The sequence below is a fragment of the Neovison vison genome, chromosome X (assembly GCF_020171115.1).
Source record: "Neovison vison isolate M4711 chromosome X, ASM_NN_V1, whole genome shotgun sequence".
In the NCBI taxonomy this organism is placed as follows: Eukaryota; Metazoa; Chordata; class Mammalia; order Carnivora; family Mustelidae; genus Neogale; species Neogale vison.
Window position 1 is genome coordinate 15,684,301 of NC_058105.1, and position 27,205 is coordinate 15,711,505.

Here is a 27,205-nt window from a genome sequence, read left to right on the forward strand (position 1 = left end):
CTGGGTTTGAAACCAGATCTGTGTAACTCCAAAGCCTGGGATTTTTCTACTACATCACGTATGTGGGCACAGAGCCACTCTTTAGGACCACATGCTCTGCCACAAAAGATGCCCCCCCCCGGTGAAAATAGTGGAAGGCAGAGTGGGGAGGCATGGTGCTAGCCAGGCTGCCTTGCTTATGGACACAGGAGGGCACTTCACTAAGAATTTGAGAAACTTCCCAATCGGGCAAACTTGTGTTTGGCAGCCAACAGTGCAGCGAATGGAGGGACAGAGCTGAGACCTCACGCCTTTCCCTGGCCTCATGTCAAGCAGGTGGTGGGCAGCAGGATGGAAGCCCGCATTTTTCTGCAGCCTCCTTCTAGTTCTCAAGATGGATTAGCCCGCAGACCGCCGCTGGAGCCACTAGAGCAGTGGCTAACAATCTAGACTTTGGATCAAGCCTGGATTTGAGTCCTGGCTCTGTCCCTTACCAGCAGGGGGACGACCTCCCTGCACCTTACCTTCCACGTCTGTGAAATGAAAAGAACAGAATGTACTCCCACAGCATGATTTGGATTAGGTTAAAATGCAGCTCTTCAAGAAGACCATGTATACACACAGCCTGTATCCAAGAGGGGCTCTAAAACATGGGAATTAGTATTGCTATCATTTCCAATTTATTCCAAGCTTCATACCTTACGCTGCATCATCTGTGTGGGGTGCCTCCTATCAAGGACTGCCTGATGGAGTTAAAACATCTGTACTTTTATCTCTTTTTGTTAAATAAACTTAAGTTGAAGAAACTAAGCTTAAGTAACTTAAGTGAACTCAAGAAAACAATGCTCCCGACATGGGGCTCGAACTCATGACCCTGAGATGAAGGGTCGCACACTGCACCGACTGAGCCCACCAGGCGTCCCTACCCTTCATCTCTTTACACTCCTGCGTTGAGCCAGGTTAACAATGTACTTACTCAGATCGAATGTCAGATTTGATCTGTGAATTAGAAAACATGGTTTGTTCAAGAAAGGAGGGGTGTGTAGGCCTACCACCTGCGTCTCTCACTGGACCATGAATACGAAAGCTGGCAACAAAACAGAGTGCCAGTGTGGTTGGTGCCTTTACTAGACAAAGTTGCTGCGAGCAAACCCTAACCTATAAAACTGCTCAGGTGCGTAAAGAAAGATCTCTCTAACTGGGGAAAGGGCTGTTTGCGTGAGCGTGCTTTCAACTAAACTTGGAATGGCTTTTCTACCTAACGGGACACAGAATCTACTCTCGCCACATCATGGAACTGACATTTTCATGACATTATCCATTACCGAGCTAACAGGCTACAAATCAGTGTGATGGAATTTGAGTGCTTTGAGTCTTATTTCTTAAATGGTCCAACTGTGACCACAAGCAAACATGTCCAGCCTTACACGTAAGCCCCTTGGTTGGCAGCCCCACACGTTACGTTCTGGTAGGTTCCTGTCTGCTCTTTTTTTAAACATCAGTCTTCCCCGCTTTCCCAGTAGGTGTATAGGTAGAAAAATAAATGAAGTCAGCACTCTTTACTTCTCACTAGAATAAACTGTGACTCAAATACGGTGAGTGGTTATTTGCAAGGCTATAATTTTTTTTAATGACAGATTTTCCTAAAAGAAACCACTATAACATCTGTCCAAGTACTCCAAGGGAAAACGAAAAAATACATACAGATTAAGTCTATTTCTTTAACAGCACATTGCCAAACACGGACAACGAGGATAAAATGCCAAGGAACCTTACAAAATAACTTTGAAAGATGCAATGTTTGAGTCACTCAAACGCGCAGGGCTCACAAAGAACAGAACAGTTAAGTCCGAGAGCGGCTCTCCTTTGTGCGTGATGGTAACTCAGACCGTCCTTCATTCGAGTTCACTCAGGAGTCGAAAAGCGACGGGTATATGAGCAGTTTGTTGGTTCTTCTTTGCTTGGAGATGTGCACACAGATTAGAGGAGAGGAGAAGCTTCCAGATGCTGATATAAGCACAGCAGCCTTGGTTCCCCTTTGATAAAGTACGAAGGCAGATTTAGTTGACTCAAGCTGTATCGGTTTCCCTAAGAAAAAGTCTGATGCATGCTGAAAGAGACGAGTTACTGACTGTGTCATGCGAAGTATTTACAGCCATTTTCCTAAAGTGAGCTCAGTAACCTGACAGAATAAAAAAGGTAGTTGTTAATTTCGTGTATGACCTTTTACAACTTGAATAACTTCGTGGGTGAATGACGCTGAAGTTCAAAGCCCCTCAAACACACATTAACAAGAAATGAGAGCCTGTAAGAAGAGGCGCGCGTCCTCTCGAATGCACACGTCACGGGGCTCCTGCATAGCAGGAAAGTCGCTACCACTACGTAACAAATGGCTATGCCAACAGTTAGAGCTGCCGCTCAAGAGTCCGACGGTAGAATTCCCTTAAAATCTCAGAGTGTTCGCAACAGTACAGACACCTTGGGGAGAATAAGTACATATTTTGTTTGGAAAGACATCTTTTGCTGGGAAATTTGAACATCATGTAAACACGTCAGTTTGCGAAGCGGGTTAAGATTTAAGGCAATGCTACTCAGACCCGAGGCGGGGGGAAGACCCACAAAAGTTCCCATCTGTCTTCCGAAACATTAACAACAGGTCAGGATCCACATCAGAACGTATCCCCCTTTGAAGCATTTGCTGCACCTGTAGGATTTTTCAGCATTACAAAATAGAATCTACTTTCATTCTCTGAGTAGGAAATGGGAAGTTGCTATGTACTCTTCCTTGAAAACTGTAAAAGAAAAAACAAACCCACACCCACACACCCCACATGGCAGCTTCGGTATTTCATATTAAAAAGTAACATGGAGAGGAAGACAAGTCTAGCCGGAGCACGTAAAGGAACACTGCCCTTACGATGAGTTCCAAAGCGGTGCGCTTCTCCCCGACTGACCTTGATGTAGTGTGGAACGATCATGGGAGTCATAAATTAACTTTAAACATCAACTACAGACGAACGAATGACAATGAGACACAGTAAAGTTCAAAAATTTTACATTTTGCTCCTGTTTGGCTGCTAAAGAGCAGCGATTTAAATCGATATAAAAACATCTGACCACAAAGCTTGCTATACAGATAAAGTATATAATCCAAAAGTAAGCAGCACTGAGTTTCTTATTTAAACTTATCTGGTATGGAATATTTACACTTCTGGGAAGAGAGCTCTCCGAAGCACCCCCCGCTTCTCTTGACTCCGCTCCCGCGCTCTGCCCCGGCCCCCACCGATGCAAACCACCTGCCCTGTGCCATGTACACCCGTGCTTTGGCTAGCCGGGCAGGAGGATACGACTCCTTCCTATGGTCTTGGTCTGGGAGAAAAGCAACACAGTCTTGGGTGTCATCTGTAGCCCTTCTTTTCTGAACACCAGTATGCTATAGTCAATGAATCTGTTCTTTCCTAGCAAGGGTGGGGGGAAGAGGCCCCCCCACTTCACTCCCAACTCCCAACGGGACAAGATCCGAACACCATCAGCCTCTAATGCCACAACAGGCCACCGGAGAAAAAGGAAAGACAAAGGTCACGACCAAGGCAGTAGCAATGAACACAAGTTTCCCAACAGAGGAACCTCTCCGTCCCTGGGCTATCCCAGAGATAACGCTCCCTCTTTCCCCTCCCTCCCCTCCCACGAAACAAAATTAATTCACGGCACAAGAACTTGGTACTCTGGTTAAGTATCAGGTAAGTGTAAGAAAGAGTAAATCTGTCACTTTGTGTACTTTAACTGAGACGTAAAGCTAACGGAACACACAACATCACTGTGAAAATAACTTTTTTCTAAAACAGATCCAATCTACATAGTGCAGCCAATGAAACATAAAAGAATAGTTTGTTCACAATCTGCCTTGTACAGGATATTTATATTCTCTCGATGCCATATAAAGAGCATTTATATAGCTTAAACATTCAGAGACATGCACTGGGACTTTTTAGGTAGTACAAATTTCTTCACAATCACATGTGCAAAGTTTACAAACCACTAGGTGAGTATTAGTAAGCTTAGGCTGGACTGTGTCTTATTTGTGTATTATCTAACAAATTTAACGGGGGCTCAGAATCATCCATAGGAAGAACCAGGCGTGTTCCCCGAATGACCAGTTCGTGGTCCCCAAACGCAAGCTCCCGATCCAAGGCATCTTCAGAACTGTTTCCCATAAACCTCCTAGGGGCACCGGATGCTCCTGATTCGGTGTTCACAGTGGAATCCCCATACGTCAAACTAATATCGCCATCATTGAGAATAAGATCGGAGTCATCGTCTTTCAATTGCTCCTGGTTCTAAATGAAAATAAAATAAGTCTTAAGAATTGCTATGTGGCTGACTCAAGAAACATTTCCAAGAGAAGAATTTTTCAAGGACTCGTATTAAAACCCTTCAGGGCTAGTCTGCTGCCTTCAGGATAAAGCCCACAGTCCTCACCTTGGCTTAAAGACACCTCGTGACTCAGGCCTTTCCCCATCCCCCCACCCCATCCCGCCCTGGCATCTGCCTCACCCACGCCAGCCGCCCCTCGTGTGCCTGCCGTTCGAACTGCTGACACGTACCCAAACCACTCATGCTTTCCCTTCCCTTCTGTCTCCCCTGCCCTCCGTCCTGTGACTAGAGCCTGCTTATCACTGAGGTCTTGGCTTAAAAGAAAGTCCCTTCTTGCTGGAAGTCTTCCTTGATCTTGCAAAGCTGGCTTAGGTGTGCCTCCTGCGCTCTGGCCCGGTGTCCGGCACTTAGCCCTGGCCCTGTAGCGCCCTTTCCCCTTGTACCACGGCTGCACGCGCACTAGCTTCTGAGCCCCTTCTGTGCTCGAGTCCAACCACCAGACGGCCTGGGGCACACGGAGGGCATTCTCCAAATGTAAGGTCAATGGATCACTGAGTGGAGGAGTGGATTTATGGAAATGAAGCTTTTACTTCAGTATGAACAATGCCTAGAGATATAATGTGTTGAAACCTCATCGTACACTTGTCTCCCAGCTCAATAAGCTTTGGTTCTCATGGGACTTTGTGGCCAAAAATGTAGAATTAAATAAATTATGTTCTACAAAAGGGGAAAAATCAAATACACCCACACACACACACACACACATATAATGCCATTTTGGTAAATAAAAGAATGTTATATATGCATAGAAAACTTTGGAAGGGTAGCAACAAAATGATGATCTTTAGCTCTGCATGATAAAATTGCTAGTGATTTTTATTTTCTTATGTTTTTGTACTGAAATTTTATTATATTGAGTACCTATTACTTATAAAAATCAGAAAGTCATCCTTTTCTAATATAAAGCATAAGAACCATTCTAAACACTCCTACGGATCTGGCAAAAAAAAAAAAATCTGTGACTAATATTCCTTGAGGGAAGCAGAGCTGATACGAACAGTGGACATCTGTCTCTCCTGAGCTGTATGTGTTTGAAAATCGTAAATTTGTCTGAGAGAGTCAGACTGAGGAGACTGTTAAACACCAATTTAAAACAGTTTTAATTTGCTGTTGCTAAATATTTGCCTAAATACTCAAAGCCATGTGAATTAAAAACCAAACAAACCCATTCTACTAACTAACCGTAAGGCCCTCCTGCTCTGTAGAGTATGACATGAAGGCCCACCAGGGTCTGTCACCTCACTGAGCGATATTCAACAAAAAAGCTCGGGGATGCCTTCACCAGCAAGGGCTCTTCGGCACCTTTTTAAGGACTGTGTTGAGTGTGAGGTTTGGGGCAATAGCTATCAAATTTTAGAATGCCTATATGCCTTTTGACTCAGCAATTTAACCCTTAAAATCTATTTTATATATCTTTATATACTTGGATAAATTCATAGGTACAAGAATATTTACTATAAACATGGTTTGTAGAGACAAAAAAGGAGAGGAAACAACTTAAAGGTCTATCCATAGGAGACTAATTAAATCAATGCTGGTCTAGCCACACTAGGTGGCCATGAATAAAGAGAAGATAATGGGTCTTGTGTAGTCATGGAAAGGTAGCCACGATATATCACTAAGTGAAAATGCAAGTAGCAGGACAATGCAATTGTGATCTCACTTGTATAAAACAGTAAGAAAGCTACACATGTAAATTTGTCTAAGTTTGTGCAAAGCTATATATACACATGTAAGTAACGTACTTCTTGTGTTCTAGGAAGTATACACAATAAATCATTAATAAAGACCATTTCTGGGGGGATATAGGTGGGAGAAGGAGCAAACTGATTTTTCACTTTGTACATTCCATACTGTTTGAATAGCTGGCCACAAGTAGAGTTAACTTTAATAATTAAAAAAGTAGGTGTTAATTAATTAACAAATGATAAAACATTAAAAGTTAAGTTTTATGGTTGTTACAGGTTACATGCTATCCCCCCCAAAGATGCTAAAATCCCAACCACGAGTACCTGTGAATGTGACCTCATATAGAAATAGGGGCTTTGCAGATGATCAAGTTAAGATGAGGTCATTAGTGTATGACTGGCGGGTGTCCTTTAAAAAAAGGGGAAATTTGGGGATGCGCACACACACACACAGAGTGTCATGTGAAGATGAAGACAGCGATCTATATAACTCATCTACTATAAGCCAACCAACACCAAAGACTGGCAGCAAACCATCAGAAGCTAGGGAGAGGCCCGGAGCAGACTGAGCCTTATGGCCCTCAGAAGGGACCAACCCTGCTCACACTTAGACCTCAGACTTCTCCAGAACTATGAGACAACACATTTCTGTTGAGCCATTCTGTCTGTGGTACTTTGTTACGGCTGCCCTAGGAAACAAGTATGACAATGTTGTATTTTGCTATAGGCCGCAGGATGCGCAGTTGTAGAACTCTTGGCTTTCGGTGACTGTGAGTGGGTCTCTGGAATCCAAGAGCTGAGGCTCACTGACTGAGCTGACAAAGCTGGCTGCCCCTCTGTGGCCTCGTAGGCTGACAGGGCACAGAGGACAGGGAGGCTGCTCGACATGGAGAGCCTGGGCCATGTGGGAGGGAGAGACAAGATAACACGGTGCTCCCCACACCCCCGGACACAATCTGTCAGGAAGCTGCATGGACTCAACGTCCCGCAGAGCTGTAGGGCACCCCACCCTGTAGGCGCCACCTCTACTAAGACTCCTCTGCCTGTCCCTTCTCTGTGGGCTCTGCTCTAATATATCCCAGAGGAGGGCATAGGGAACCACACGGTGCCTGCCTACACTGCTTCACCACGGCCTTCTTGCTCTCCTCAAGCTGTTCCATCAGACCAGCCCAGGTGGTGGGCTTAATCTGGGCCCTGTATCTGATGCCACAGATGATTTTGGAAGGGCTGGGTTGGAAGCAAAGGTTTTTTTTTTTTTAAAAAAAGAACTTGAAAAATAAGATGTTCATATTTTTAAAGTAAAGGCTGTCAGCATTTGTCATTTCTTTCTGTGTTGTGACACGTGCTGAATCACCAATCTCATGTTGGCAGCTAAGGGAAAAAAATATGGACTCTAGGTTCTATCTAGATATGCTCTTGCCGCCGAGCAATGTGGAACACCGGCAGATAAACTCTCCCTGATGTCCAAATGTGGCAGGTTTGAAGTAAAAGACCATCTGTTGTACTTTAGGGGTAACAAAAATGGTTTTATTAATCCTCTCAACATGACTGTGACCTCTCTAATTCATAGATGAAAACATAACACATTCAATACTGAGCTCGGGCCACATACTGTAAATAAACGAAAACCAGTGTGGAAATAGAATTATTTACTAAAATCACTGACAGTAAGTGAGGCAATACACTAGATCTCTTTTCAAATGAGGTTTCAAAGACCGTGAAATTGTATCTCTAGATTTCTATATGTATCTATATGCATTTTCTGGCCGGGCAAAATAGGCTTGTATTCCCTCTCATGGATTTTATACCTTAAAGGCCAGTGAAGCAAAACCGAACCGGTGATGTATCCACAGAGCAGAAAAATTTAACTTCATGAAGAACTTAGGTTTTGGATAAAAGCAACTTACTTCATAAGCTTGGGGGCTGGTCAGGCATCTGGCGATGGGCCCGCAGCAGGCAGGGAGCGTTGTAGTGAGAGGAGGCCCACTGTGTGTCAGCAGCGGCTTCAGATAGCTGCACCCCGGTTAAGGAAGAGCCACGCCCCTTTCCTCGCGAACTCCAAACACGTCCAAACACGTCGTGTGCTCACCACCACCCTCACGGTGTACCTGCTGCTTCCGAGGGCAACGGGGGCCTTTCACATACGCTGCCTCATTTTGTGGCCACATTATGCCAGCGAGTGAGCGAAGCGAGTTACCATCTCTGTTTCACGGAAATGGAAACTGAGGCTCAGGGAAAGGAATGACCCACCTAAAAGTCACACAATGAAGCAAGTGACGGACCCATACATGAACCCAAACTGAAGTTTGGATTCCAAGCCCTGCACCACGTCTACTGCGTCATATTGCCGTTTTTCTTTTACTAAACCCAAAGGGAAGGCAGGATCACTCTCAGTTTAGCACCGAAGGAGATAGGGCAGAAAGTAAAGAGTGGGAAGAGTCAGAAAAAAGATGAAATTTTCCAGTCGCAGAATTTAGTAACAAAAACGGTTTTAATCATCTATTGTGAATTCAGTTGGTATCCTGAATGAGTTGAAACTTCGTATCAAAGGAAATTCAACTCTAAAAACGTTAAAAAAATTATGTATCATGAGTTCCTCTATCATAGACCCTCATTTCAGTGTTCATTTATTTTCCAAAAAATAAAAACAGACATGATAACAGGTATGATACTCAGAAGAAAACAAGAGGGAATCGTAAGAAAAAGTAGAGAAAATGGGAGAAAGACACATATACATATTCCCCACTTTCTGAAGTCACAACCTAAGGTTGTTCTCAGTTAAAAATGAGGAAGAGTCCTGGGGCACCTGGGTGGTGACTCAGTTGGTTAAGCGTCCAACTCTTGGTTTCAAGTCAAGTGGTGATCTTGGGGTCATGGGATTGAGTCCCGCGCCAGGCTTCACACTCAGTACAGAGTCTGCTTGAGATTCTCTGCCTCTTTCTCTGCCCCTGCTTGTGTGTGTGTATGCGCGTGCGTGGGTGCGCGCACACACTCTCTCTCTTTCTCTCTCTCTCTAATAAATAAAACCTTTTTTTAAAAAAATGAGGCCTAGGGGCGCCTGGGTGGCTCGGTGGGTTAAGCCTCTGCCTTCGGCTCAGGTCATGATCTCAGGGTTCTGGGACTGAACCCCACATCGGGCTCTCTGCTCAGCAGGGAGCCTGCTTCCCCCCTCTCTCTCTGACTGCCCCTATGCCTACTTGTGATCTCTCTCTCTCTGTCAAATAAATAAATAAAATCTTTTAAAAAATGAGGACTCATCCTATGTCTATTAAAGAAATGAAAACCCTCCTCAGAGAAAACACTCCAGGCCCAGGTGACTTCACTGGTATAGTCTTCCAAGCACTTAAAGAAGAAAATATACAGGGCGCCTGGGTGGCTCAGTGGGTTGGGCCGCTGCCTTCGGCTCGGGTCATGATCTCAGGGTGCTGGGATCGAGTCCCGCATTGGGCTCTCTGCTCAGCAGGGAGCCTGCTTCCCTCTCTCTCTCTCTCTGCCTGCCTCTATGTCTACTTGTGATCTCTGTCTGTCAAATAAACAAATAAATCTTAAAAAAAAAAGGAAGAAAACATACAAATCCTCCGGAAAACAGAAAAAGAGAAAAATTCTTCCCCATTCATGTCATCAAACCAGCATTATCTTGCTATAGTCGCTTGACAAGAACATTACAACAATGACAAAAAGCCCCACAAACCAGTATCACTCCCAAAAATAGACACAAAAATCAGACACAAAATATCAGTAAACTGAATCTAGTGACACACAGAAGGGATGGTGTATCACAACCGAGTGGGATTTGTTCTAAACGTGCAAGACTGGTATAATACTCAATCGATGAAAACAGCACAATGACAGATCAAAGGAGAACAAATTAAATACATGATCACCTCAAATGATGCAGAAAGAGCATCTGATAATATTCAATACCTGTTCATGTTAAAATCTCTCAGGAGACTAGAAATAAAAGAGGATATCCTTAACCTGACAAAAGCTATCTCAACAACCTATAGTTAACATCATACTAAATGGTGAAATATTGAAAATTTTCCTCCTGAGGTCAGGATAAGACAAAAATGTCCACTATCATCACTTATACTCAACATTGTACTGGAGAGGACCAGCCAGTGTAGTAACACATTAAAAAAAGTAAGGTGTTAGAAAAGAAAAAAGGACACATTATTTTTCACTTGATTTTATGAGCAGTAAATACAAAAGGATCTATAAACTATTCGCTAATAATCAGTGAACGTGACAAGACTGCTGGATACAAGGTCAATATATAAAAACCCCATTATAGATTTATATATTAAGAGCAAACAAGTAGAAAATAAGTACCTTTTGCAATAGCATCAAATACTTAGGGATGGTAAATACAATAGAAGATATGCAAGACTGGTCAATGACAACTATAAAGCGTTAATGAGAGAAATTAAAGATCTAAAGAAAGGGAAGGATATACTGTGTTATTAGATTGGGAGACTCAATATTGTTAAGACGTCAGTTCTCTCCAAATTCATCTATTGATTTAATACAAACCCAAGAGAATTACCAGCAGGTTTTTTTTGGTGAATGGATGAGTGAGTGAGAGTGTGTATGCGTGTGCGTGTGTGTGTGTGTGTGTAAAGTGGCAAGCTGTTTCCAAAATTTAGATGAAGATGCAATGAACCTAGAATAGCTAAGGCAATACTAAGGAATAATAAACCTAGAGAACTTCCCCTATTGGACAGCAGGATTTATTACAAAGTACACAAAGTACAATCATTAATAGAGTGTGGTATTGATGTGGAAAAAAAAAAGACAAAGAGAGAAGAAAGTCCAGAAACAGACCTCCACTCATACGGCCAAGTGATTTACACCAAAGGCTCCATTCCAATTCAGTGGGTTAAGGATGGCATTTTCAATAAATGGTGCGGGGTTAATTGTATACTCATATGGGAAAAAAGTAGGTGTTGACCCATATCTCACACCATACACAAAAATTATTTTGTGGTGGGTCAAAAACTTCAATGTGATAGCTAAAACAATTACACTTCTAGGAGAAAACATAGGATCTTGGGATATGAATTATAAAAGCATTATCAAGACAGAAAACCACCAAAAGAAAAGACTAGTAAGATAAACCTCATTAAAATGAAGAATTTCTATTCCTTACAAGACAGGATTAAGAAAATGAAAAGGTGAGCTAAAGACTGGGGGAAGATATTCATAGTACATACAACCAACAGAGAACCCAATTCAGGAACACAGAAAGAACTACAAGTCAATACGAAAAAGGTAAGCCAAATCAATTAAACAATGGGCAAAGGAACTAAACAGAACTAAACACACTTCATAAAAAATGAAGTCCAAATAGCCAATAAACATATGAAGGAATGCTTGATCTAACTGGCCATCAGAGAAATGCAAATTACACCACATCTGGTATCACTAGGCGTCCATGGAAATGGCTACAATTTAAAAGATTGATTAAATATCAAGTTTTGGTGCAGATCGGAACAAGGGGGACTCCCTGAAGTTGCTGGTAGGAATGTAAGTTGGTTACGACCACGCTGGAAAACTGGTTGGCAGCATCTATGAAAGCCAAACAATACACTTGCCTGAAGATTTTCCCCTAGGTATATACCCAAGAGAAATGAGGGCTGACGGTCACTAAGAGATGCATATGTGGACTTTTAACTTTGTTCGTAATAGCCAAAAGCTGGGAACAACCCAAATGTTTATCAAACAGTAGAATGGTTGGAAACAAACAAACCAACAAACGTGTAATATATTTGCACTTTGGAACACCACCCAGCACTGAAAAAGAATGAATTATTGGTATAGGCAATGATACAGACAAATTGCATGTTGCTAAGTGAAAAAAGTAAGACATAAAATAATTCCCAATACATGATCCCATTTATACGGAGATCAAAACCAGGAAAAACTAATCCATCTGCCAGCAAGCAGAACAGCGGTGCCCTTTGTAGGGGGAGGAGGGGCAGGAAAGGCACTACTGACTGTACGAGAACACGGGCAGCTTTGGGGATGCGGGAGATGTTCTATGTATCTTTACAAGGGTAGCAAGCACACAGCTATATACACAGGTCGCAAGCTTAAGATTTGGGTATATTATTTCAGTTGTATCTCAATTATAACAATCTGGCTACCCAAAGGACCCGAAATCCAGAATCACGAATGATTAATCCTACTAGGGCACTAGCTATTAAAATTACTGGGTTTGGGGGCACCTGGGTGGCTCAGTTGGCTAAGCACCTGACTCTGGGTTTTAGCTCAGGTTATGACCTCGGGTCGGGAGACTGAGCCCCACGTCAGGCTCTGTGCTGGGCATGGAGGCAGCTTAAGATTCTCTCTCTCTCCCTCTCCTCCTGCCCCCCACCCCTCCCTGCCCTCTCTCTCTCTCTCTCAAAAAAAAAAAAAAATACCGTGTCTTAGTCTAGCAGTACTGCTTCAAATCTTGGTGTTTGCTTCTATAAAAATATACAGAAAAATAAGCTATTATTCTGTGCTTTCTCTACATCAGGATTATTTAGTTGTTTCATACATGCATTATGCAGAAAATGTGCAAAACATTTTATGCAGGAAACATTAAACAATTTTTGTTAAATCAGAGGGAAGAAAAAGCCCCAAGAGATATGGGAGTGGCTTATACCCAAAATGCTGATAATGGAGCCAGAAGTAATGACATAATCATTAAACAATTTTAAAGAGGCAGGATCTCTCTCCCTACTGGGAGGCTTAATACCACAGATATGCTTGCGTTCTTGTTTCCATAGAGTAATTTCATTTTGAGTACTTACAAAAAGTGATTGTAAAAATCTAGCAAATGGAATATAGTAAGTAGTAGCTTCTAATGATAAGTGCCAAGTGCATTCTTTTTAAATACACAAAGCTTTCATCAGCAAGTTGAAAGCGAGGGAACCATTTTTTACGTGGTTGTCCCAAACTGGCTTTGGTGGAACAGAGACCGGGTTTTGATTCATTTACTAATAAGACTCAGCCTAAAAGAACTGCATGCTTCCTTTTCCCAGTTCAATTTTCAAATAAGAAATTGATTTTTTAAAAAAGATTTTATGTATTTGACACAGAGAGAGAGAGACAGCACGAGACAGCATGCTCACGCACAAGCAGGGGCAGAGGGAAAGGGGGAAGCAGGCTCCCCGCTGAGCAGGGAGCTCAATGGCAGACTCAATCCCAGGACCCTGGCACCATGACCTAAGCTGAAGGCAGACGCTTAGGTGCCCCTAAGAAATTGATTTTAATAAATAGTAAGGGATAAAGTATTTTCTGAAAGGCATGATTTAAACAGGTTATAGAACATAACACAATCCAAAGCAGCGCTATGAGGAACACTTATAATAGAGGACAGAGATTTGGCAAACAATGAAACACTGGCACCTTGAGTGGATAGGCGAATCTTCTAGTCTCCTGACAGGTCAGGGAAAAGCAAACCCACCACTGGCTACTGCGGTATCTAATATGACTCTGTGTTCATCTCATCTGCATGCTTTTCCCTGAGGCAGCCTTTCCTCTTTTACCCTAGCACACTGACAAAGACTGGCAAATAACCTTTTGCAAGATTCACTAAATCAGGTAAAAGACAGCGACTGCTCCATAAAGTCTCCCATAAGGGCTCCTGAGGCCCATCGCACAGCTACCTTCTGCACTAACGGCTCCCTGCTGGCTCGTGGGTTTTCAGAGGGATTCATTTGTGGGGACTGTCTCTCATAACCTTCTCCGTCCACCACACTGAAGGGGAAAAGGAAGACCAAAGGTAGGTTCTGTAGTCCACTTCAGGAAGGGAATAGTCAAAACAGCCATCCCATTAAATTGTAACTGGCCATGTTCACACTACCATTTCTCCCCTCAGTTAAGGATACTTATGGTCAAAGTTGTACCATATGCGGAAAAGCCAGGCACTCTCGGCTTTAGTGGTTCTTCTCTCATTTTCAGGGATACCCTGCAAACAGATAATAAAGAAGTAAATCCATATACCAAGATAAAAAAACACACATTTATTTAGAATGATTTCTTTTTAGACTTGGAATATAGCCTACTTCACACAAGATACCCTCTATCACGGGTAGCATTAGACATTTAATAGCTTGTATACTGCAGCTTTGGAATACGGAACTGAAATGTTTTTCCGAATACCTCTATTACTCAGGCTGCCTGCTGATTTATGAGTCTACTGTCATTTAAAAGAAATCAATGTGTGATAATTCGCCCTTAAATCTGCAAGACTTACCCCCACAACGCAAATTGCATCTGAACAGAAAACATCACATCGACATCCCTATCTTTGGGAGTTGTTATGGGTCCCCAAAGTAACGGGCTTCTGCAAAGATGCTATGTTCTTAGAACACTAGCAAAATGAAAGCAAGCAGAAAAATTCCACGGTGAGCCTGACTGGCTAGAAGGGAAAACTAACAAAGCAAGCAGGCCTCTTTTAAAATAGCTTCCAAAAACAAACTGGGTCCTTATTTGTAACGTGGTACAGTCAGCAGTGGGGCAGTTAGGTGATCTGGTTCCTGTCAGCTCTGACATGAACTAGTTGGACACGTCCCTTCCCCTCCCTGAGCCTGGATTTTTTTGTGTACACAGCGTGAGGGGTGAAGAATCTCAAAGGCCCTTTCTAGCATGGATGTTCCACGGTCCCAGGCTTTCTGAAGGACACAGAGTTTAGATTCTGGGTTTGGGTTCTTTCCTGTCTTTCCTGATCTTCAAAATAAATAAGTAAATTTTTCTCTCAACATGTATCCAAACATACACAAAGTAAGAATGTTTGAGAATACTGCATGGGTTTACAGGAGCTGAAAAACACCTGCACTTCCATTCACACTGGTACACAAAGGTTTGTATGTCTCTGTGTTTTTAAGAGCAATGGGTCTATAAATCTCATGATCCCCTCACTACATAAACACCTATACCCCTAACCCCCACATACTCCGTGCTTCCTAACACGTTCCTCTCTGCTTCCCAGTGGACACTCAAAATACTGACTACATGATGCAACAAAGCAAGACACCCACGGGGTTTTGAGAGCAAGGGAAAATTTTTTTTTTTCTGTATCTCACAGGTGGTACTCACCTACCTGGTTTTCTTTTTCCCATCTCTCCTCTGTGAGGGGACATAGCAGGGGGAGACTTACGTGGACCATGACCAAGCGCTGGTCTGGTGAATCGTATGATATTTGATTCTTGTTGGGACACGGGGATGGAGGCCTGAGGCACTACTACCCCTTAGAAACTACCCCAGCAGCTCGGCATCATGGGGATTTGTCCAGCCTGGTTTGCACAAGTATTTCAAGCCCATGAAACTAAACTAGTCTGGTTTGGACCACAAAAGAGGCGAGAACTTACTGTATCACATATACACTCGTCACTCAACAGCTAACAAAATTAGCATTTAGGAAATGAATCTGAGAATTTTTTTTTGAACCACCCAGAAAACAAACAGACCACCGCTTGTTTCAGACAAGAAAAAGAATGTGTTTTGGAAGAGAGACTTTCCATCTTTCAAAACATTTTTTTCTGTGATTTCCCATCTAATGTCTAGGATGGAGTCACGTATTCAGTGGTGCTCAGAAACCATGAGAAAGCAGATGTTAAACACCAGAAATGGGTGGCCAGTCTAGAGAAGGCACCTACCAGGGTCAGGTTCAGAGGAACAAGTGAAAAAAGGACACCTAAAATTAAGCAAGGAGACCTGGCCAAGGCAGAGGCACGGGACGAGAAAGTACATTCTCCTGACCAGCCAGGGAAGACTGGCTAAGGACCGCAAAGCTTCTAGGTGGTTCTCAAGGGCAGCTGCTGGTCATCCAATCTGAGAGTTACACAGGAAGAGCAGCCGGAGTGGAGCTGACATCAGAGACAAGCCTCCATGCGCAAACCAGAGTGGACAAAGGCTCCAAGTGCCAGAGCCGCCACTTGAAAACTAGGAGTGCCTAAGGGAGTTTCGCTCCACGGCCAAACCCAGGCCGGCCCACAGACGGGAGAGCTGTCACCCCCGATAACCATATGTTGTCTAAAATGTGGTTTTGTCCCTATCAAGCAGTGAGAAAAGCCAGGAATGATGTCAGTTAAACACTGGTGCAAACAGGACAGAGTCTAAATAACAGTGGCATGAAGTGTGCGGTGGGCCATTTCCTTTCCAAGTGGCTGCACATTCGACAGGAACGCTAGAGACAACATAAACGCATATTTACCAAGTGCTCTTGGTCGGAATCAACACCAACCCTAAAGGAGAAACACAAAAGGCAAATGAGATCCTGAGGCCGAAACGAGGTCTAGTCCCTGGTGCGCCGCGTCAGGCCGCTACTTTCCCCAACACGCAAGCTATGGAGGGTGAATCTTTTCTTGCTTCTCTCTGGCTGTTGATGTAGATTTTTGGCTCCTGCCACTTTCCTTAGCAACAGCTTGGATCCCGAGGCAGGCAGGGTCTACTAATGATTCTCTTCCTGCAATCCCACTTACCAGTTTCAGAAAAATAACATTCTCTTCACTGAATGGCAGGGCACTGGAGGCTGGATAGGAACCACTGGGTAGTTCCAAACACAAGGCCGGCACGGCGCAGTTCCAGGAGGGAGCTGCGTGTTTGCGGACCTCTCGGCTCTCATGGCAACATTCTGTTATGATGACTGAAGAGAGGGCCCAGTTACAGTTGTTTTCACAGGCTAATGGACAGATATTAGCCTGGCTTCTTCATAATTACCTTTCATCTGCTTAAAATTCCTTTCCGTATCCCAGGGAACAGCTTCATTAGGAAGCTCTCTTGGACTCCTCTCTCGCAACAGCAGCTCCCACCAACTCTGTCTGTTCTTTCTCTTCCCTGTTTCTCACATCCTTCTCTCCTTTCCATTCCAACAGCTCAAGCTCAGGCCTCACTGTGACTCATGAGGTCTGTCGCAATTGGCTATAAGGTTGTCTGGCTGCCAGGATACCCCCTCGAGTAAGCTGTCTAAAGTACAGAACTCACTTGGCAAAAGACTTTGAGGGTGGCTTATAACCCAGAGGGCCAAGCCTAAAGCCCTTTGGGTGGCACCGAGGACTCTAAGACTAGTGACCCCTGCCACTCCAACCTAGCTTTCCACCCTCATTGCCCCTCATTCTCTTCTATATACCCTGTATTAGCCATCCCCACCTACACCTGTCCCCAGACCCATACTCTCCCGAGCCTCTGTGCCTTTGCCCTCTATCTGAAATGCACTGTCCCTCATGTGTTTCCTAGTCTTTTGGTAAGCTCCAAAAGAACCATTCTGAGACCCCTGCAGCTGGAACCATTCTTTCCTCTGTCCTTCTACAGTACTTCCTAGATTCCTCTATAATAATATTTTTTCCTCTATAATAATACACAGTAGAGTATAATTATTTACCTGTCAGTCTCCCCAAATAGACTGTGAGTTCCTTGAGGGTAAAGGCCATGTCTCAATTCATCTCTGTAGCCCCAGAGTCTAGCACAGTACCTGATACACAATAGGTGCTCAAATGTTTATCGATTAAGGTCACTACTACAGACAACACAAAAAAAATAGCAGTGTGAGCAGCTGTAGCAGTAGCATCCCAGAATATGAATACACCGAAGGGAGGAAAATGATGCAAGACCTCATCGGGAAGGCGAGTGAATCATGGTCAAGTGCTTGAAAACAGATGGCCATGACCAGATTCATAATTCAAAAGGCTCATCTTGTCTTTGTTAAATGGCCAGAAGCTGTTTAATACCTTCTTAGCCGTTTTAAACTCAAGATACATTTGTGCATCTAAAGTGACATCTAGTGGTCTTGGCGATAGCACATTTGTAATACTCGGAACGTTACTGGAAGCCAGTTCAGTGTAATAAACATTTATAGAGCAATTATTATCTGCCAGGCACTGTGCTAGGCACAGGGCATAGACATGAATGAGACACAGCACCTGCCCTCAAGGAGCTCACAGACTAGTGGGGGGCACAGACACAACTACAGCGCAATCCCCAGGGGCTTTGCCACTGGGGAAGGCTGGGCTCCAGTCTGGCCTCAGCTCCTTTTTATCTGGGTGAACTTGGCTATGCAGCCTGATGAACCCCAATTTTATACCTGGAAAATGGGGACCATATCCACCACACAGAGTTGATGCAAGGATTAAATGAGAAATGTAGCTAGAGAGTTTTAAAGCATCTGATGCCTCATCTCACCCCCACTGGACAGTCGCTCTTCGGCCATTACAAGACTGGCCGACAGAAGTGCTGTAACAGCCATGGCCACGTTAAGCACAGGGAAGAGGAGGTCCGACAGAACAGGGCAAAGGGAGGAGGCGTCTGAGCTGTGCTATTTCCTGGGGTGGGGGGTGAGGGTGAAGGAGAAGTCCAGGCAGAGGAAACAGTATGAGCAAAGGCTCGGAGACCGAGAAGTGCCAAGTCTGTAAGGGAAATGACAGGGAGCCAAGTGTGACTGTCACAAGCTACGTGAAAGGACGCAGGAAGAGCTGGCTGGCTGGCTCTAGCTCACTGAGGAGCCTTTGTCTGCACAACAGCTGGAGCAATCCTTTCATATGGTCCAAGAGATCATGTCACTCCCTTGCTTTAAAATCCTAGAAGATTTCCAATTGGATTTTAAAATCCAAACTCCCCACATCCTACAAGGCCAGATAGCAGAGCTCCTCGAACTACGGCTCACAGGCCCCATCCGGTATGCCTCCTGTTTTGATGGAACACAGCCAATCCAACGGATTTACTCATTATCTATGGCTGCTTTCACCTAGAGTTGAGTAGTTGAGACAGAGACCATACGGCCAGCAAAGCCTAGAACATTTACTATCTGGCCCTTTTCAGGACACACTTGCCAACCCTTGCCCCTGTAGGATCTTGCCCATCTCAGCTCCTGCCCACCCTTCAATCACTATATTCCAGCTATGTGGGCTTTTTTTTTTCTCAGTTTATTAAACAGGCAAAGTTTGCTCTTGCCTCAGGGCCTTGCACTTCTGTTCCCCACTGCCTGGACCATTCTTCTTTCTGCTCACTGTTTAACTCATAATCTCTTGTCATTCAGTTAGACTGAGCTCCAGTGGAACCTCAGAGAGACCTTACCTGACCTCTGCATAGAAAAGTCACTCTATCCCCAGTCGCTCTCACAGTACCGTGTTTGTCATCACAGCACTAAATTGTTTTCTCCATATATTTGTTTGCTGGCTTATTGTCTGTGTTCTCTTACTAACGTGTAGACTTTTCTATATTACTGCTACCACTGTATCTCTCCAGAGCAGGGTCTTTTACCCTTTGCATTACTGATATTTTGGTCCAGACAATTCTTTGCTGTGGGGGTGCTGCTCTGTGTCCTATAGGATGTTTAGAGGCATCCTTGGCCTCTGCCAACCAGATGCCAGGAGCAGCCCCATCTCTTTGTGACAATCAAAAATGTCTCCAGACATTGCCAAACTGCAGCCCTCCATTGAGAACCACGAAGTCAGGGCCTAAAATAGTGCTTGGCATGTGGCTGGCGATCAATTGGTATTAATCAAATGAATGAATAAAAGGCACATTGGAAATGCTGTACCAAGAGCTCTACAGACATTAGCTCACTGAATCCTTACAGCAACCCTTAAGGAGGCAGGTACTATTACCCACATGTTACAAATGAGGAACCTGAGGCATAAGAAGAGTTAAGAATTTGCCCAAGACCACAGAATTGGAGAATGAAGGAGCAAGAACTCGAAGTCAAAACTCAGTCTGCATGAATCTTAAATTTAAGGACTTCTCAGCAGCTTCAAAATTGTACTAGACAAATCTGGGGGGAGGGAAAGGAAACTTAAAATCCAGCCCCTGCTCACAAAGAGGCCAAAAAACCCCCAACCAAGCACAGTAAGAACTAACCTAAGATTGTAAGGCAATGCATGTAAGTAAGTGCCAAACTATGCTCCAGGACAGGCAAGATGGCACCGAAGGGCTTGCAAATCTGGTGAGGAGGATTCAACTCTAGGTTGGGTTTTTTTCAGGGGGCAGTGGTAGGCATGGGTATTTTGTGTGGAGAGTTGTTAGGAAAGAGAACTGAGTCCAAGGAAATGCTGAGACTCTACCGAAGAGCATTACTTTTCATAAATTATCTTATATGGAATTTTGTTCTTCTCAGTATAATAAGGACAAATCTTCATTTACAAGGTCTTAAGGCAAGAAAGGAGTTTAATCCTTCCAAAAGTGAACACCTTCATTTCTTGATGCAGCACGTTCTACAAGAAATGAGGTGAGACCCGAGGCTCCTCTGTCTGTGACTTCTCTGTATGACCTTGAACAACTTAGAAACTTTCAAAGCCACTATTTCCTCACTTGTAAAATGGAGCTATTGTGATTAGATGAATACATGAAATGTACTTAGCCCAATGCCCAGCACATAGTAGGTGCTCAACAAATGCCAGGTCCTCCCTGAAGTAATGATCTGGATTAGAAGAACATTATTTGCAATTATATACAATAATAGCACAGAAATGGTAAGAAAGGATTTTGAAAAGTAAAAAGAAATAAAGACAATAATAACATTCAAAGTGTGATTTAGGGCCGGCTAGTCTCTAGAATGTCTAAGGGAAAGGCATAATAGAATGGAAAAAGTAGAGAACAGATTCTATAAAACATGAAATACTGTTTTCTCTAATGAACCCTACACATTCTAGAGGCTCAGCAGAAGGTCTATGAAGTTTCAGCCAAACACAGAACTAAAATCTACAAAAGCTTTAGCAACACAGGCTGCTGTATCCATGGAAACAATGCAGTACTCCTGAGAGACAGGGAGCTTTCCAACTGAATACATTAACTAGTATGAATTTAACACTAAGACCTTGCAATCTTGGCCTTGGACTGTCAGGCTAGAGACAGTGCTGATCATAAAGTTGAGAGAGAAGGATAACATCTAGTTATCTGATTAGGATTGGAATAAACTGGACTGTCTTATATGCTGCAGATGAGAAGAAACATTTTCTATCTGATCAGGTGATATGGATCAAAAGCCTTAAATATAGGCATATCCTTTGACCAAGCAATGCCACTCCTAGGAATGGATCCTAAGGAAATAATCAAACAAGTGCACAGTGGTGTGTACATTTATGTATGCTCATGCTGTTAATGGTAACACTTAAGAGCAAAATCCTCAAATGGTAATGGTAACAGAAAAATCCTAGAAATAATGCAAAAACCCGAAGATAGGGATTTGGTTACATAAATTATGGTGTATGCAGCCATGAAGTTCTGATGTAAATACACTTCCTAACATAAATGCCCATGCTATAATTACATTTACAAATCGCTTTACAAGAATACCTGCAGCGTTGCCCCTTTCTGTTAAAAATAATATGTTAATGCATAGCAAGAGATCTGGACGGACATCCCTCAAAGTGTAAACAACGATTTTTAACTTTCTTTGGCACATTTCCGATTTTCTCTGTACTACAGGTTATGTAATTTTTAAAAGGGAAGAATAAAATATTATACATTTGTCAAAGCTTTAACTTTTCTCATAATGGAAAGAAAAAAAACCCCTAAATTAGAATTTAATATGAAAATGAGCTTCCCAGGCACTACCTACCTTATATGCAAGCATGAAAGCATGGCAGTGGTACCACCGCCAAATACCCACACGGTAAAAAACACGATCAGAAGTGTGGTGCTGAACATCATTTGCCGTGCGTAAGTGGCAGTATCGCGAATGGCCAAGGCAAATGCCATCGCGCCACGGAGGCCTGGAAGGGAATGAAAAGAGGCTTTCTTCAGTAACTCACTACTAATGTGAGCTTCAGAAATTCAGAGAAGGCACATTCTAAGAACTCACATGCTCAGAAGCATGTGAACAAATACGTAATATATACTAACACACAAAAGTATAGACAGATACAGAGAATGAGTAGAGGATCCTGACACGTGCTGACCCTTTAGCAGTATTTTGAATTTTATTTTTAAACTTACACACAGTGACATCCACTCTTTTTGGGCGTGCAGTCCCACGAGTGTGGACAGTGGCTAGAAGCGTGTGTCCTTGGTACTACATCTTTGGTACTACATCCCTGGTACAAATTCCTTGGTACTACATCTTTCTAGTTGCACCTCTCTGTCACCCTGCCAAACCCCTGAGCTGTTCTCCACCACTGTGCTTTTGTCCTTTTGAGAATGGAACCCTTTGAGACTGGCTTCTTTCTCATGCAATGCCTCTCAGGCACTGTAAGTATGTATCCCCAGTTGGGCATTCCAGTGCTAAGGAGCACCCCATGGCCTCATGGACATCCTACGGTTTGCCTACTGGTTCACCCACTGGGCTATTTCCAGGTTTTGGCAATTATGACTACGACTGCCATAAACCCTCACACACAGGTTTCTGTGTGAAAATACATGAATCCTTATCTTCTCTACAACATGTGACGTATTCCTGAACCAGGAATTTGAAAACAGAAAAAAATTCTGACAGAAGGGAACGGGACACTATAAAAAGAATTTTCTACTGGAGGTTGCAACTTCAATGTTTAAGGAAGTCATATTACTAGTACATCATTCCTGTTTAAAATCAAGCTAGCATATGTGTTGTGAGTGGTTCCGTGGAATGGGCCAAGAGGGAAAGTTCCAACTTACCAGCAAACATCATCATGTGCTGAAAATTTGATCCAATCTTACTTCTTCTACCCAAATTAAGTAAGAGGGACAAGGGGTAAATATTAGCCGCTCTTCCCAAGAAAATAGCAATCTAAAATTAATAGGTTAAGGCTAATTTCATTTTACTATTAATATTATCTAGACTACACACTCAAGACGGGGAAAGGCTATCTTCAGCAGCTTAGTCTCCAGGGTGCCTGGGTGGCTCAGTCAGTTAAGCATCTCTGGATTTTTGGCTCAGGTCATGATCTCTGGGTCATGAGACTGAGCCCTGTGCACATCCCTCCAACCCCAACCCCATGCTCTCTCTCTCAAATAAATAAAACCTTTTTTAAAAAAGTTCAGTCTCTAACAGTCTTTTGCTTTTGCTAACAGAGTGCTCTCTAATGGAACTTTCTGCCATGACAAAACATATTCCGTATCTGCCCCCAACACGGTGAGTATCTGAATGTGACTTGTGTGATGAGGAACTAAACTTTCAGTTTTATTTCATTTAAATTAACTTAAATTTAAATAATTACATATGGCTAACTGGTACCAACTTGGACAGCTCTAACATATAGGAAATTCATTAGATGAATAGAAACATTTTTAAAAGCTGATCTTCTTTGGAATAACTGTAAGATTATTAATGTAATAGGTTAAGTCATCTTAATTTAAGTCAGTGTTGGAGGGAGAGTAATACTGGCTAAACTTGCCCTTGCTTCCTTAGAACAAACAGACGGGCAGCTCTAACCCCTCCTACCATTGATTTTCCTACTGGCCCAGGTGTGTTCCTCCAAGTCTACCATATCCCCACTGCTTCAAAAGGAAGTCTTAATGGGAATGCAGACTGGTTTGAACTAAAAACCAATCCTCGTGTCTTTCTGCCCACTTAGCTGTGTAGAGACTCCTGCTTTGCAATTATAATTTTTATGATACAGTCTCCACCCCATTTTCTAAAAGGGATAAAAAGGAGCATTTAAGACACAAAACAAGACAAGGTAGGGGAAGCTGGGGGAGGAGAAAAAACAAACTAGGTGGAGTAAAGAGTGTTGACCTGAGTAACTTTGGAAGTGGACAGAGTCTGTAAGACTAAAGGCACAAGGAACTGCACAAAGGCATCATGGGCTTGTTGGTCAGATTGTTTCCCATGGGGAGTACTGGTTAACGATTCTGATGCTCCTATGTATGCTGGAACAATTAAGGGAATGGGATGGTGGACAGTGGGAGCCAGTTTCTCACTATTGGAATGGGAATTCATGGATCATCAAGAGGAGGAGGCCAGGATGATGCGTGTGGTAATGGATTAGAGTTAGAGACATCAGTATGAACTTATGCTTAGATTAATAGCGATATGGATGATTACATACATACATATAGGTATATGTGCATACAGAAGCTAGTACATACATACATCTTTCCTCCCAGTTGTCAGCTGAGGGTGCCTAGAAGCCAGGACACCCCAGTAACACTGAACACACTCACAGCTCAGATCTTGGTTTCTAATACCATTCCCTAATAAAAGGAACCAGGGATCCTTGGGAAAATGGTTGATTTGACGTTGGAACAGAAAATACACAAGATGAGCATGAAGCATCTTCCCTAGAAAGTAAGGCAGTGCTCAGAAAAAATTTCGAAACACACAACGATGGGAGTGTGCCAAAGGAACAAAGTACCCACTAAACGAGCTCCTGATGGCCAAAGCTGGAACAGTTTGGGGAACAATATTTTTAAATGTAGTAACGTATTATAATCCGAAGTATAAAATAAATTTCAGTGAGTCCATACTGATATAAATGAAAATAAAACAACAAATGGAGAAGAATAGGTAAGTCCTCCATACAAAGAATTCTAAATAATTCTGTAGATACTCTGTCCTTGAGAAAGTGGAACCTAACTCCCTGCTGTGGGTGGTGACTCCCTTCCAAGTGCGACAATAGAGAAAGGGGAAAAAAAAATGAATGACTTTACAGTGGTGCAACCTGATAAACACTATCTCGGTCAAGTGATGAATGTTAATACCATCATTATTTACATGCTAATGAGTATATGCCCTTGATATAATGTGATGAGAATGGCATCTTACTTCTCCATCTTCCTCCCAAATAATGCACAACCCCAGTCTAATCATGGGGAACACATCAGGAATTCTACTCGTGACACATTCTGTAGCAGCCCTTCAAAACTATCAAGGACCATCAAAAAGAAGTCTGTGAAACTGTCACAGTCAACTGGGACCTAAGGAGGCATGACAACTAAATGAACTGTGGCGTCTTGGATGGGATTTTAGGCTAGAAAAAGGCCATTAGGGAAAAACTCTTGAGAATCTGCATGAAGGACAAGCCTCAGGTAACGATAATGTGTCAATACTGGTTCATTAATTGTGATGAGTGTACCACGCTAACATGAGAAGTTAATAACAGGGGAACCTGGCTGTGGGGTATAGGAGAACCTTCTATATTATCTTCACAATTTTTCTTTATTTCTAAAACTAATCTAGAATGCAAAGGTTATCAAAAATAGTGAGTCCCTAAAAAAAGAAAGAAAAGAAAAAAAAAGAACAACAAAACACATGGGCCAATGTGGCAGTGACTGCTAGTTATATCCCCAATATATATCCCTCCCTTCCTCTCTAGCAGCAGACCCTCCTCACTTTCACCTCTAATTTTCATCTGCAGACACAGTCACCTAGATAAAGAACAGAATTCTCAGCTTCTCCTGCAGGTATGTGTAACCCAATGGATGTTAAGTGGAAGTGATGTGTGGCTATTCTGGATCATGTCCTTAAAGGGAATTGGCAGACACAGGGGAGAGCCATGCTGGCCCCTAAGAATAAGGGGCCTGAAGGATGGTTGCAAGAAGGCTGCTTGGGTCCCTGAGCTGCCACACTAGTTTAGACTTTGGCACAAGAAAGAAAGAAACTTCTATCTTGTTTAAACCTTGGTTAATTTGGGTCCTTGTCACATAGCATCAAGCCTATATCCTAATAGAGCTGGCAAGAGGACAACTCTTTCCTGCTAAAAGTCAATATTACTAGTAGGCTTTTGCATTGAGGAACCTGAATTCCTGACAGACTCAACATATAGAGAATATTTAGCCTCATTTCTGGATAAGTATAGTAGATCAAGCCAGTTGACAGCTCCAAAGTTTCTCAAAGACTAGCGGGATATGAAGGGAATGATCTCATGGGAGTCTTCAGCTAGGGTTCCTCTCTTATTAATAGGGTTTTCTCTTTTTTTTGCCTGAAGTTCATTCCCAGAAGACTAAAACACGACAGGATGGCATTTCAGTAATACCTTATTTTCTAATAGAGATCCTACTTAGAGTTGTAATTTTAAAAATATTCCTGGTACTCTCTTTGGCAGAAACTTCATTCAGAAGTAGTTTTTAAAAATATTCCTTTTGGAAACTACTAATTCAAATATCCCCCTCTCTAATCACACTCTCTGCTTCCATGTCTCACGTTTATCTATCCCCCTTGGATCGCTCCCCACCTCCATCTCCCTGGGACCTCCCATCCAAAGAACCCTCAACTCTTCCCTCAAACAACCAGTCCTCTCCCTTCCTCACTTCCTTTCTCAGCCACATCATAGTAACACGCTTCCCGGTACCCTATACTCATCCGCCCCTCTCTGGGTTTTCACAGCACTCACTTGATTAAACCCCAAACCTCGAAGGACCCATCTCTCTCTCTTCTCCAAGCTTCCAGCCAAGTACTCCTGGACAAAGTAGTACCGCAGGGCAGACCGATTCTGCTGTTCGCACCTATTCCTCAAACTCAAAAGCATCCTTAGTACTGCTCGGCAATTCTACTGCATTTCTTCAGTCAACTCACTCACTCCCTTGCCCATGCTTCCTACGTCTATTTCTAAACCCTCTCCTCAAAACTCCGATCACCTGTGGGAGCCAGCCTCCAAGAGGGTGCCCTAGTGTTCACACCTTCGTATAGTCCCTGTGTACACTTACCAGCGGCCATCAGTGTGACCAATACAATGTGGAGGAAGGGATGACAGTCACTTCTGAGATCAGGTTATAAAAGGCACATCAGCTTCCATCTTCATGCTCTCTCAGCTCGCTCCCTCTGGGGAAAGTTATGCTGTGAGCTGCCCCACGAGGAGGTCCCCTGGAGAAAGGCCTCTGGCTAAAGGCCATGTGAGTGAGATGTGGAGGATCCTCCAAGCCTCAGTCAAGTCCCGAGAGGAGAGCCCCAGTCCAGAACCCGACTGCAACCTCAGGAGAGAGTCTTGTGCCAGAACCCAGCTAAGCTGTTCCTGGATTCCTGACCCTCAGAAACTGTGTGAGGTAATTCGTGCTTGTTGTTTTAAGCTACTACGTTTTAGGGTGCTTTGTTATACAATAGAAAACTGATAGGCCACCTGCTCTTCCCTCCCTCTCAGCAGATGCTCTCACCTCCTACTTTACAGATAAAAATAGAAGCCATCAGACAGGAACTCTACCTTACAGGTGTGTACCTGCATCTTGACATTCCCTGTCCTCTCCTGCAACAATGGCGGAGCCATGCCTCC

At 43.2% G+C, this 27,205-nt stretch overlaps 1 protein-coding gene across 3 annotated transcripts in view; it reads right to left on the reverse strand.

Moving 5' to 3' along the window:
* Positions 1-1,582: 1,582 nt before the first annotated feature.
* Positions 1,583-27,205, reverse strand: part of SLC9A6 (solute carrier family 9 member A6) — a 53,235-nt gene continuing 27,612 nt past the window's right edge. For 2 of the 3 annotated variants that reach the window (XM_044234440.1, XM_044234438.1), the window contains 7 exons: positions 22,677-22,788; positions 21,643-21,796; positions 17,473-17,562; positions 16,306-16,336; positions 13,979-14,058; positions 8,009-8,114; positions 1,583-4,316 (listed from right to left, as the gene is read on the reverse strand). In XM_044234440.1, the coding sequence (XP_044090375.1) occupies positions 4,038-4,316; positions 8,009-8,114; positions 13,979-14,058; positions 16,306-16,336; positions 17,473-17,562; positions 21,643-21,796; positions 22,677-22,788 (852 nt within the window). In that variant the 3' untranslated portion in view covers positions 1,583-4,037. The remainder of the gene's footprint in view (positions 4,317-8,008; positions 8,115-13,978; positions 14,059-16,305; positions 16,337-17,472; positions 17,563-21,642; positions 21,797-22,676; positions 22,789-27,205) is intronic. The other variant, XM_044234439.1, reaches the window with a different exon arrangement.